At 46.1% G+C, this 13,730-nt stretch overlaps 1 protein-coding gene across 2 annotated transcripts in view; it reads right to left on the bottom strand.

Annotated features, from left to right (window-relative positions):
- Pds5a (PDS5 cohesin associated factor A) overlaps window positions 1-2,398 on the bottom strand; it is a 94,674-nt gene extending 92,276 nt beyond the window's left edge. The window contains exons 1-2 of one of the 2 annotated variants that reach the window (XM_070012674.1): window positions 2,282-2,398; window positions 1,182-1,359 (exon numbers count right to left, since the gene is read on the bottom strand). In XM_070012674.1, coding sequence (XP_069868775.1) covers window positions 1,182-1,319 — 138 coding nt within the window. In that variant the 5' untranslated portion in view covers window positions 1,320-1,359; window positions 2,282-2,398. Of the gene's footprint in view, window positions 1-1,181; window positions 1,360-2,006; window positions 2,110-2,281 lie in introns of those variants that run through there. The other variant, XM_070012675.1, reaches the window with a different exon arrangement.
- Between the last annotated feature and the right edge of the window lie 11,332 nt (window positions 2,399-13,730).

Raw genomic sequence — 13,730 nt, 5'->3', positions numbered from 1 at the left:
TTCACAATGTGCATTCAATTGGCTATTTTGAAGAGGATAAGATGGTCACATATGGTCACATAAAGTGACCATTAAGACTCTGTGATAAGATTAACAGAAACAAGCAATCTCAAAACATACACCATCTATTTTCTTGAACAATCTGAAGTTTGTCTGAATTCTGTCTCAGAACAACCAGCTAAAACCTTACATGGCAAAAATTCTCGTTGTCCAAAAAGAAATGTATTTATTACCTGACTTATGAGATGGTAACACCCCTGAACAACACTTACTAATAAACTAAAACTATTTTTTAAATCCTTCCTTATCCCAAAGCATTTCCTCTTTCCCTTTCTTTACTCACTGATATTGTCTTAGCAGAATAATCAACAAAATAGGAACGTTTAAGCAACCTACTTTGATAGAAAAGATGGCTTCTCTCACAATGAAACAGAAAGCAAAAACTGAACCAATGTAAGTCCTTAGGGCTGCCGTGTTTACATACTACATAAGCAGAGGCTTCACAAAAAGCTATAATAGTGTTTCTTAAAACTCCTTCGAATATATATGCACTTAGATCATCATCTTAAAGCTACAACCCAATCACATCATGTATATGCAAATATATGTATATATCTTCTAAATATTCAAAAATTAGTGGCGCGGTAGCTCAAGTGGTAAAGGGCTAGCCTTGAGCTGAAGAGCTGAAGGACAGTGCCAGGCCTAGAGTTCAAGCCCCACGACCAAAAGGGGAAAAAAAAAAGAAAAGAAAATTGTGAGAAATTAGGTGGGAAAAGTTCTTAAATCAGTTCTCTCAGGAGCTGATGAAAACTGGTACATTCCCAGACAAATTATTGCCCATAATCAAGGTACAGGCCATATCATAACACAATATTCTCATGAAACATAAGTGTTGACAGAAATAAAACTTTTAAAACACATTAGAGTTCCTGATGCTTGAAAAACAGTAGGAGAAAAAAACAGACGTCTAATAATTCCGTTCCTGAGGAACTTATTAAAAAATATACCCGAGAGAACAATTTCAGAGGAGATAGGAGAAGACAATATATATGGTAACATTTATTTAAGAACTTAGTAGATGAAAACTTCCACTGAAGGCCAGACCCAGTGGTGCAGTAACGTCACAGGGAGAAAAAGACATGTGCGAGACGCAAAACAACCCAACCTGGCCAGCCGCTTACCTTCAATCGCTTGATCATTTCGTCCGTGGTGATCTTGTCAGTGATCTCCTTCACTCCGGGAGGGTAAGCGATCTTCCCATCGGCACTCACCACGCCACAGAGGGCCGTGGCAGGCTTGGGCTGCGCGGTGAAGTCCATCCTGGGGGAGAACTTTTCCTTCACAGTCCTCTACCGGCCTCTATCGGTCAGAAAACCAAAGTTCAGCGGCAAAGGGGCGACTTTGTAACCTCTTTTTTTCATTTCAAAAAGCTCTTAATCTGGAAAAGGCTTCTCCTCGCCCCCACCCCACCCCCCGGAGGCCGGGGACTCGGGGATGCCTCCCCCCCGACACTCTGCTCTTCTTTGGGGGCTCGGACCCTGCCAGCCGCCCGCCTCCCCCACCCGCGCCAGACCTGGGCCACAGGACTCCCCGCCGGTGGTGGCGGCGGCGGCGGCGGCGGCAGCCGCGGCCACGGGAGGCGCCGAGCAGCCCCGGAGTTGCCCATTCCACCTTTCACAATGAAATCCACCCCTGAGCACCAAGGTCCGAAGTTGGGGGGCCTCGAGAGGCCGGCAGGGAGTCCGAGGCCTCCGCTCAGCCAGAGAGAAGCCCCGAGTCCCCGGCCCGGCCGGCCGCCTCTAGGAAAGGAGACGCGAGGCCTAGAGAGCTCACGGCTTAGGCCGCAAAACTAGGGACCCCAAGCGGACCGGCCCGCAGCGGCGCCTCCCGGGAACAAAACGCCCTTGCCGGGGCCGAGCCCAGGGCCGCGGCGGTGCCCGGCGCGCTCCCGCCCGGGCCCCGGCCCGCTCCAACCCCCGCGCGCGGGGAAAACAAGCCGCCCTCACCCCCAGCCCCGCGCCAGGAAGCGGCTGACGCGGCTCCGCACTTCACATTTTGTTCCTTCAACTTCAGCTCGGGGACCCCGGCCGATTCCCCACAGCCCTCCGCCGCTCGGCGCCGCCCGGTGCCGCCGAGGCCTGAGCAGCGCCTCCGAGCAGCCCCGCCGGGCCTAGGTCCCGCGCCCCCCCTTCCCCCGCCTCCGATCTCCCCTTCCGTCCCCTCCCTCCCTCCCTCCAGCAGCCGAGGGCGGGAGCGCGGCCGCCGCCGCCGCCGCCTTTACCTCCTCCTCATGCGGGCGGAAGGTGCATCGAGCGCCCGGGCCTCTGTCAGGTGGTTGCGCCGCCGCCCCTCGTCGGGCTGAACACAAAGCGGCTCCGCGGGTCCCGCCGCCGCCGCCGCCGCCGCCACCCGCCCCGGAGCCGCTCTGGGGCTGGCGGTGCCGAGGAGCAGCCGCCGCGGGGGGAGACGCGGGGCGGGCGTGCGCTGGCTGGGGAGACACTGCCGCTCTCCGTCGGGCCAAGGAAGAGCAGCCTCGGAAAAGGCTCCACCGGGAGCGCGTGTGCGCGTGAGTCCGCCCGGAACCCCCGCAAGCCCGCCCGCGCGCCCCGCACGCACGCACCTCGCGCCGACCCGGACCCGGACACACTTTGCAATCGCGCGCGCCCGCGCGCGCGCCCCCGACCTGCCGTCCGTGCTCCCGGGAGCCGGCGCGTAGCCTAGCGTAGTGCACACACCGGCCGGTCACGCGAGCGGCGCGAGAGCCCGCGAGAGCCGCGCGCGCGCGCGCGCACCCCGCTCCCCGCCCCTTCCTCCGCCCGCTGAGCCTCCGCCCGCCGAGCCTCCGCCTCCCCTGGGCCGGTCGCGGCCGCGCGCGAGATCGACAGCGCCACCACTCGGTTGGCGCCAAAATCTACGGCGCGGGCGCCTCTGGGAGGAGCGCAGCCGGGAGGGTGAGCGGAGGAGGAGCCCGGGTGGCGGGAAGTGAACCCCTGTCTGGGCGGCCTTGGGCGCCTGGGATTCGGAGCGCTCCGAGCTTTATCTTCCGCCGTGACATTGAGTTCCCGGCTTTTGCAGGATCGTCTTGAGGGATGTGGATAGAACGGGGTGAACACTGGTTAGTTACTCGTAGAAGAAGCACCGACCCCCCCCCTTCTCCCTTGCTCACACCCTGGGACCGAGCCACGAAGTTAGCAACCCGAGACAATGTGGCTGCTCGCTCCTTCCTCTGACAGCCACCGAGTTCTCACCTTCCTACCTCAGATTGGAAAATTAATCTTTTGAAGGCTGAAAAACAGGAAATTGCCATTGGAAAGAGAGGGGGCGTGGCTCAAGTGGTAGAGCGCCTGCCTAGCAAGTAAAGCACCCAAGTTCGACCCCCAGCACCCCCCCACACACACACACACAAGAAAAAAGCGAAATTAACATTCAGAAGTTCTCTTGGTCTTGTCTTTGGTCTGCTGGCCTCCCAGACATTTAAATTACAGCTGGAAATCTAAGTCTCCCCTCCCCCCCACTTAAATCTACAGGAACAAAAGTTCTGATAGTGGATCTCAAAAGAAAAGCATTTTTACTGGGAGTGAGGGAACAGAAGACACTTTAAGAAAGGAAATGTACTCATTACCTGACTATGTAATTATAATCCCTCCATAAGTCACCTTTTTAATAACAATAAAGTTAATTAAAAAACATTTTCACATATTAACTACGTACTGTAGTTATGCATGTGGGAGATCTATTTTTTTTTTTTTTGTCGGTCGTGGGGCTTGAACTCTGGGCCTGAGCGCTGTCCCTCAGCTCTTTAGCTCAAGGCGAGCACTCTACCACTTGAGCTACAGCGCCACTTGAGATCTATTTTTTTAATGATATAGATGTAACACAGATTGACCTGTTCTTTCATCCAAAGACAAACGAGTGTCAAGAAAAAGTCAGGATTGGAGCAATTTAAGATAAATACGAAAGCAAATGATCCTCAAAAGTACACTCATAATTTCAGGATATGAATCGAAAATAGAGAGCTGGGAATGTGGCTTAGTGGCAGAGTGCTTGCCTAGCATGCATGAAGTCCTTGGTTCGATTCCGCAGTACCACATAAACAGAAAAATCCAGAAGTGGCTTTGTGGTTCAAAAAGAAGCAAAAAGAGCACAAGAAGCTCAGGGACTGCGCCCAGGTCCGGAGTTCAAGCCCCAGGACTGGCAAAAAGAAAGGAAGAAGGAAAGAAGGAAAGAAAGAGAGAAAGAAAATAGAATACAATAACATGAAATAGCATTCATCTTTTGAAACTAACCACCTTCATAGTTTGAAATTATATAGTTACTTAAATTACAGTTGATGGATATGCTTTGATTTCTTTTTTCCATATTCTTCAAATAGTAAAAATAGTAAAGGTACTTCAACTCACAGAGTTGTTTTTTAGATATTACCAAAGGAGTAATCATCTTAGAATCTAACATTCCACAATTGCTTATTTGTTGGATCTCTGAATAGCAGGCAGAATCCATTTAAAATTGTGCTTCCAAACTATTAACTCTGCCCAATCATTTTTAGGTACTTCTGGTCACTTCTCATGTGTCTTTATCTGATATTTAAATAATGAAAGATCAATGAGTTTCATTCTCAAGCTCAGTAACTTTCCTATAAATAGAATTTTCTATCTGCTCGTACATTTTAACTTTATACAATGTATTACTTTATTTTTCTACAGCTTTGTAAACACTCAAAGACTACTAAGTCCTAAGACTTTCAACACATAGACATAATGAATTTGTGAAGTAATCTTTAAAATATCTGTCTTGTTTTCTTCTTGTTGAATTTTATGAGACAGAGGCTCATGATGTAACTCAGGCTGGCTTTGGACTTGAGATAAATTATTGCAATCAGCCAGGTGCTGGTGGCTCATGCCTATAATCCCATCTACTCGGGAGAATGAAGTCTGAGGATTGCAGCTCAAATCCAGCTCAGGAAGGATAGTTGTAAGATACTTACCTCCAGTTAATCACTAAAAAGCCAGAAGTGGAGCTGTGCTCAAGTGGTAGAGTAGTATAGCCTTGAGCAAAAAAAGCTCAGGAACAAGTTCAAGGCCCAGGACCAGCAAAAAATAGAAAGAAAAAGGAGAGAGAGAGGAAGAAGAGAAAAAGAAACTGGAAAACAGCCGGGCGCCGGTGCCTCACGCCTGTAATCCTGGCTACTCAGGAGGCTGAGATCTGAGGATCGTGGTTCAAAGCCAGCCCGGGCAGGAGAGACCGTGAGACTCCTATCTCCAATAAACCACCAGAAAACCGGAAGTGGCGCTGTAGCTCAAGTGGTAGAGCGCTCGCCTTGAGCTGAAGAGCTGAGGGACAGTGCCCAGGCCCAGAGTTCAAGCCCCACGACCAACAAAAAAAAAAAAAAAAGAAACTGGAAAACAAACTCTCAGATAGGCAGGCTTATGGCACAAGCCTGGAATCCTAGCTACTCAAGAAGCTGAAATCAGGATCTCAGTTCAAAGCTAGCCCATGCAAGAAAGTCCATTGAGATTCTTTTATTTCCCATTAACCACCAAAGAAAGAGCCAGAAGAAGATGAGTGCCGTTGGCTCACACCTATAATCAGGAGGCTGAGATCTGAGGATCACAGTTCAAAGCCAGCCTGGGCAGTAAAGTCCATGAGACTTCTATCTCTCCAATTAACCATCAGTACAACTGGAAGTGGCCCTATGGCTCTTCAGCTCACTTAGAGCTGGGACAGTGCCCAGGCCCAGAGTTCAAGCTCCATGACAGACAAAAAAAAAAAGGGGGGGGGAGGGAGGAGCCACAAATGGAGCTATGGTTTAAGTGGTAGAACACTAACCTTGAGGAAAAACAAAACAAAACAAAACAGGACAGCACCTATACCCCGAGATCAAGCCCCAGGACAAGCACCAAATAAAATCTTTAAAAAAAAAAAAGAATTCAACCTCAAATAAATTTGTCAGATAAAGGGGAATTCCTATGTAGATTTACGGGCCTATGGGAACTCTGATTACAGTGGAGAATTATTAAACTGATTAAATAGAAGAATGATAAGCTATGATTTATGTCCTCTGACCTAGGTAACCTTGAACAAATTAGCTTTGTTGTTGTTGTTGTTTGTTTTATTTTGTTTTTTGTCTGTCATGGGGTCTGAACTCTGGGCCTGGGTGCTGTCCCTCAGCTCTTCAGCTCAATGCTAGCACTTTACCACTTGAGCCACAGTGCTACTTCCAGCTTTTTCTGCTGAGGAATTGAACCCAGGGCCTCATGCATGCAAGGCAAGCACTCTACCACTGAGCTACCTTCATAGCCCCACAAATTAGTCTTTCTATGCCTCATTATCTTCATCTGTAAAGCAGGTATAATAATAGTACCTAAGCAGGGCGCTGGTGGCTCACGCCTGTAATCCTAACTACTCAGGAGGTTGAGATTTGAGGATCACAGTTCAAAGCCAGCCAGGGCAGGAAAGGCCGTGAGACTCTTACCTCCAATTAACCGCTCAGAAAACCAGAAGTGGCACTGTGGCTCAAGTGGTAGGGTGCTAGCCTTGAGCTGAAGAGCCGAGGATAGCACCGAGACCCAGAGTTCAAGCCTCACGACCAAAAAAAAAAAAAAAAAAAGTTTCTAATAGAGTGCCTACCTAGCAAGCAGGAGGCCCTGAGTTCAAGCCCCAATACTTCGTACATAGTGTAGAAGTAAGGTAACCTGGCATAAGACAAATGCAAAACTCCCAAGGATAGATGGTAACAAGAACCAGGCAAATCAGTGGAGGTGATGAAATGTAATATAAGAAAAAATAAGGAGTCTGGTGCTGGTGGCTCACACCTATAATCTAGCTAGTCAGGACACTGAGATCTGAGGATCATAATTCAAAGCCAGCCTGGGCAGGAAAGTCTGTGAGACTCTTGTCTCCACAAAACTACAAAAGAAAAAAAACGTGAGAAGTAGTTCCATAGCTCAAGTGATAGAGCACTAGCCTTGAGCAAAAGAAATTCAGGGACAGTGCCCAGGCCCAGAGTTCAAGCCCCAGAACCAACACCAAAAAGAGAAAAGAAAAGAAAAGAAAAGGAGGAAACAAGAAACTAGAGATGACTTTGAAGTTTTAGGCCTCAGTACCTAGAACAATAAAATAAAGTTAACAGTGAGATAGGAAGTACTATGCTTAGTGCAAAATTAGAACCACAAAGTCTTTTAGATACAAAAACAATTCAGCTGAGGTTGGTGGCTCAAGCTTGTAATCCTAGCTATTTGAGAGGCAGAGATCAGGGAAATGTGATTTGAGGTCCACCAGGGCATAAAATAAGTTTGAAACACACCATATCAATCATTGGCTGGACACTGTAACATGCACCTATCATTCCAACTCTGCAGAAAGCACAATGACTGGATGCAATGGCACAGTCCTGTTATCCCAGAGATGCAGGAAAGCACAAATAGAAGAATCATAGTTGAGGCTAGCCTGGGGAATAAACCAGGATGCTATCTGAAAAAATAACAGGAAGAAGCTGGGCACTGGTCCCTCACACCTATAATCCTGCAACTCAGGAGGCTGAGATCTAAAGGTCTAAAACAGTCCTGGAAGGAAAGTCCTTGAGACTCTTATCTCCAACAAACCACCAGAAAACCAGAAGTGGTGCTGTGGCTCAAGTGGTAGAGTGCTAGCCTTAAGCTGAAGAACTGAGGGACAGTGCCCAGGCCCAGAGTTCAAGCCCCACAACTGATAAAAATAAATAAATATGAATAAATAAATAAAATAAGAGTTCTGATAGAGTGGCTCAAATGGTAGATCACTTCCCTAGCAAGTGTGAGGTTCTGAATTCAACCTTCAATACTACACACACACACACACACACACACACACACACACACACACACACACACACACACACACACACACAAGCAATTTAAGATTAACAATTATTGAGCTCCTCTAATGGTGAAGAGAGGATGCTAGGCACTAGGAGAATTTTTTTTTTGAAGGCAAAACTTCTGCTTTTGGTATGACCACAGTCCATTGGAAGGAGCAATGACATGCAACAAATTACAATTTGCAACATGACTAAGATACATTCTGTAATGGACACTTGAACTACATTGTCTGGGAGCCCAGAAAAGGAATGTTCTAGGAGATTCCCAAAGGGAATGGTCACATGAGGTTGAGCCTTGAAGGGTCAATTGTTGTGTGGAGATGATAATAACTAATAGAAGTAATCGTGAAGGCTTAAACAAAGACCTCAAGGTGAATAAATCTAAATTTTTTTTAGGGGAAAGAGCTGAGTGAGGGCTGGGGATGTGGCTTAGTGGTAGAGCGCTTGCCTAGCATGCATGAAGCTCTGGGCTTGATTCCTCAACACCACATACACAGAAAAAGCCAAAAGTGGCACTGTGGCTCAAGTGGTAGAGTGCTAGCTTAGAGCAAAAGCAGCTCAGGGAAAGTACCCAGGCCCTGAGTTCAAGCCCCAAGACTAGCAAAAAAGAAAGAAAACCATAGCCAGGTGCTGGTGGCTCATCCTTGCTACTCAGGAGGCTGAGATCTGAGGATCACAGTACAAAGCCAGCCTGAGCAGGAAAGTCTGTGAGACTTCTCCAATAAACCACTAGAAAATGGGAAGTGCCACTGTGGCTTAAGTGGTAGAGTGGCCTTGAGCTGAAGAGCTCAGGGACAGGGCCCAAGCCCAGAGTTCAAGCCCCATGACTAACAAAAAGGAAGAAAGAAAGGGAGAAAGAGAGGGAGAAAGGGGACTGGGGAGGTGGCTCAGTGGTAGAGTGCTTGCCTTGCATGCATGAGGCCCTGGGTTCGATTCCCCAGCACCACATTAGCAAAAAGAAAAAAGCCAGAAGTGGCGCTGTGGCTCAAGTGGTAGAGTGCTAGCCTTGAGCTAAAAGAGCTGAGGGACAGCGCCCAGGCCCAGAGTTCAGGCCCCACGACTGGACCCCCCCCCCAAAAAAAAGAAAGGGAGAAAGAAAGAAAGAGAGAGAGAGAGAACGAAAGAAAAGAAAGAAAAATAAAAGCCAGAAGTGGTGCTGTGGCACAAGTGTAAAGTGCTAGCTTTGAGCAAAAAGAAGTTCAGGGACAGTGCTCAGGCCCTGAGTTCAAGCCCCAGGACTGGCAAAAAAAAAAAAAAAAAAGAGTTGTTAATGATTACATAATAATGTGTGTTGTTTTGTTTTGTGGTGTTAATCAAACCTGGGACCTGGTGCATGGTATAAAAATATTGTACCACTGAGACATACCCCTAGCCCAAATGTCATGGGTTTATGAATCTCTTTTTCTATTCACAATCAACCCCTCTTGTACACTCACATGTAAGCTCATAATCTATAGGCAAAATGCTATCCAATACACTTCCAGGACAAAGCCCGTAGTTCTGAATTTCAACTGCACTACTAAATACAAAGTCTTCCTGTATATAAATGCTAGATTCAAATGTTAAGGCAGTACTGTCTAAACTAAATTTGTGCAACACTAAAAATGTCCCATTTTGTACTGTCCAGTAGAGTAGCCATTAACCACATGATACACCACATGAAAAGTAGTTAGTGCAAAAATATTAATAGATTTTTAATTATTCAAAAAGAAATAAGAATAGTAATGGATTTGTAATTATTAAAAAAAGTTTTATGCCAGTGGTCATAGCTGTAATTCTTGTTACTCAGGAGGCTGAGATCTGAGGATTGCAACTTCCAACCAGCACAGGAATGAAAGTGTTTAACTCTCATCTCCAATTAACCACCAAAAAAGCCAGAAGAAGAGTTATGGTTCAAGTGATAGAGAGCCAGCCTTGAGTGATAAAGCTAAGGGACATTGTACAGGCCCTGAATTCAAGACCCAGTACTGGTGTATGCATGCACACACACACACACACACACACACACACACACACACACACACACACACACAGGACCAATAACTAAGTTGTAATTTTGTTCTTCAACAGAGTTACTTATCAATAAGACCCAAATAACACTGATGATGACTCTTGAGACACATTGGAGAATGCACGGGAGGGGCTCTGAGGTCCTTGTCTTCCTCAGAGAGTCCCAAGTAAGTTTTTATCAAAGGATCAGATTGCTCTTTTTGCTTTGGACCCTCAATATATACTTATACTCCAGCGTGGAGTATAAGAAAGCATCATGACCTGTGGTAGGTACTAACAGTCACTGTGTGCTGTGAGAGAGCATATGACCTTTCTGGGTTTGTGGTAAATCACAGGCTAGTGGGGAAGCCTAACAGAAATAGGACTGGGAAAAACTGATGGAAAATTGAAATTATTACAGGAGGTATGAAATCAGGTTTTCTTCCTCCTTTTCCTCTTGTGTGTAGGTAGGGAAAAATCATTGGCCAAGTTGGTCTAGAGGATCTCAAAGCCAAACCCACAACTTTGGAACTTAAGAACTATCAAAAAGAGCTGGAATGTGGCTTAGTGGTAGAGTGCTTGCCTAGCATGCACAAAGCCCTGGGTTTGATCCTTCAGTACCACATAAACAGAAAAAGCCAGAAGTGGCACTGTGGCTCAAGTGGTAGAATGCTAGCTCTGAGCAAAAACAGCTCAGGGACAGTGCCCAGGCCCTCTGTTCAAGCTCAAGGACTATTAAAACTATTAGAGGGAACTATCTCTTGCAGGCTGGTAGCTTACACCACTAATCCTAATTGCCAAGGATGCTGAAATCCAGAGGATCACAGTTGAGGCCAACCTGGGCAGAAAAATCCAAGACTATCTCCAAAATAACCAACAAAAAGCTGAACTGTAAGCTCATATTGATAGAGTGCCAGCCAAATGAGCAAGCCCAGCAAGGGTGAGGACCTGAGTTCAAATCCCAATACAAATACAAAAAAAAATAGATAACTAAAATAAGACTACCATGTAGGCAAGCTAGATAGCATAGGGCAAGAGGCAGCTTCATGGTAGCTAGAGACTGGTGCAAAAGAAGAGCTCTGTTACAGCAGTACATAATGTTACTGTTCAAACAGTAAAAAAGAAGATCTTGTCAGAATTGCCTAGGACCACATGGCAGATCAAGACCTAGATAACCGTCTATGCTTTTTGCTTTTACTGTAATGGCATTTCTGTACTGTTAGCATTGTGGTTTTAGCTGTTCCCATCATCCTTTGATGCCATGACAGCCAAAAACTCCATGTGAGGACAGAAAATGGGAAAAGACTGTTCTGCACCCTACTCTTAGCCTATGAATCAGCTTCCCTTCCATTAAGTTTGCCCATAAAAAATGCTTCTCCTAGCCAGGCACCAGTGGCTCATGCCTGTAATCCTAGCTACTCAGGAGACTGAGATCTGAGGATCACAGTTCAAATCCAGCTGTCGCAGGAAAGTCTGTGAGACTCTTATCTCCAATTAACCACCAGGAAACCTGAAGTGGTGCTGTGGCTCAAGTGGTAGAGTGCTTGCCTTGCAGGGATAGTGCTTAAGTCCATAGCTCAAGCCCCAAGACAACAACAACAACACAACCAAACTGGTGCCCTAGAAGGGGTGACATTGTCCAATGACACCCGATTTATGTAAACCCTCTATACATTACCTTTATAATAAAAATATTTTTTAAATGCCCGAGACTTACTCTGAGAACTTCTACACTTATCCCTTAAGTGTATTCCTTTTTTCTGTAATAAAAGTGCCTCCCAGTTTCTTAATTTATCTCACCTCTGAGTTCAAGAACTTGGAAGGTAAAAGTTTCTCTGTTCTTTTCTGAAACTCCCCAGCTCTCACTGTTACTAACACCATCAGAGAGCCAAACCAGATTAGAAGGAGTTGTTGAATTTGAGTTTTCATTCTATCTAATTCTATTTTACTCTATACTATTTTTTTTTCTGGTCATGGGGCCTGAACTCTGGGCCTGGGCACTGTTCCACAGTTCTTCAGCTCAAGGCTAGCACTCTACCACTTGAGCCACAACACCACTTCTGGCTTTTGCTGCTTATGTGGTGCTGATGAATTGAACTCAGGGCCTCATTCATGCAAGTCAAGCACTCTATCACTGAGCTACCTTCCCAGCCCTATCTACTCATTTTTACTCCCACTTGGCTAGCACTCTTAAGCCATACCTCTCCTTCTGGCTGTTTTTGTTTCTGTTTTTTTGTAGGCTAATAGAGATAGTCTCTTGGACTTTGCTGCCCAGGTTGGCTTCAAACCATGATCCTCAGATCTTGGTGAGTAGCTAGGATTATATGTGTAATAATCCCTCACTTGGCTTCTTCTGAGGTGGGAGCTCTTTAATCCCTTCTTACTAGGTTAACTCTGCTCTCTCCCTCCTTCAGTCTTTTTAGCAAGAGGCAAAATGGAGGTCACTCTGCTTCCAATTGTGTGTTGATATTCCATGGGTATCCATTCCTCCACTACAAAGTATTTGATAATTGGTCATTTGATACATCACTCAAGTCTTTTCTGACTCCTTGTAGTCCTGAGAGACCAACCCTCCTAAATCCTGATCAGACAACACTTGCTGTCATTGGCACAAGTCACAGTTCCTCTGCACTAGGGATGCCTAAATGACAGGCTCCTGGGATGAAGATGTTGGTACCCAAGGATGACATCATATAAGTTCCCTCCTAGGGCATTGATTTATTTCTTTTTCTTTCTCTTCTTTTTAGGTTACTGAAAGACAATAGACTAGTCTCATAGCCATATTCCTTGCATACTTGCTAGCACTCCCTTGGGCTACATAATCCACCACTGTAAAAGTGAACATTAATCCTTGGGGGGGGGGTGTTCATGAAATTGATCCTCATTTTCTTTTGCTCTCAAGTGTTGGTAGGTGACCACCTTCCTGGATCTATTGGTAGTTTGGTGTCTGGTCTGGGGGTTCCTCTTGTTCAGACACACAAGCTTGGTTTTTGTGCAGCAGAGATTTAAATTCCCTGTTTAGGTTTATTTTTCCTGTCATCTCTTCACTGGTATATTCTGATTTGCACCACTACCCATCTTTCAACCACAGGGACAAATGGTTACTTTATGTCTTTTAACTAATTTAGGCTTCTGCCATTTGTCTGACAGGAAAGCTTGGACTCTATTACTTTGTAGTGTTAACAGACAGGAAAGGGACATATGGCACACACAGAAACTAGGGTATTTGAGATCTCAGTTATGATTTGCATAAGAATGAAAGGCATTGACTATATCTCCATGCCCCCTAGGGAAAATCCTAACTGCTTAGTCTATTTGTAATTTATAGACCAATAACTAAAAAGGAGGATTGACTCTTGAGAAACAGGTTGGCCGAAAGGTCTGAGTGAACTCATATTTAATATATTTCTGTTATGTGTCCTTTTCATTTTTTGTTATTCTATCCTCAACATGATTACTGATTTAATGTGATTGTTCGCATGTCTTTTGTGTCTGGTAGTCTGTGATAAAGTCTAAAAAAAGTCTGATGGCTGCAGAAACAGATTTATTTATATGAGGGTCCTCAGACTCCAAAGAAGAGACATGTTGTTAGCAGAATGAATCCCTTCCCATAGCTTAGGCCACTCCTTCCCTTCTCGACAGCTTAGCATGCCCCCTTCTTAGGCAACACCAGGCCCTTGTAGTAAAGGCAGTAAATAATCAACTTCTAGCCCCCTTTACCTTGGGATGGCACTTCTCTGGGGCAGCTACCACCATATAAGGCAACAAGAGCCCCTTGGAGTGACCTTCAGGTCTAGGCAGCTGCAGCACCCTTATCTACTATTTGGATAGCAGCCATAAATCCTAGTCCACCATGATGAAGCCCCTGGCCCACACGTCCACACCA

This window comes from Dipodomys merriami, unplaced genomic scaffold (assembly GCF_024711535.1).
Source record: "Dipodomys merriami isolate MVZ:Mamm:240054 unplaced genomic scaffold, mDipMer1.0.p SCAF_9, whole genome shotgun sequence".
Taxonomy (NCBI): Eukaryota; Metazoa; Chordata; class Mammalia; order Rodentia; family Heteromyidae; genus Dipodomys; species Dipodomys merriami.
Note: the sequence above shows the minus strand (reverse complement) of the source record. Positions and strands in the feature narration are given on the sequence as shown.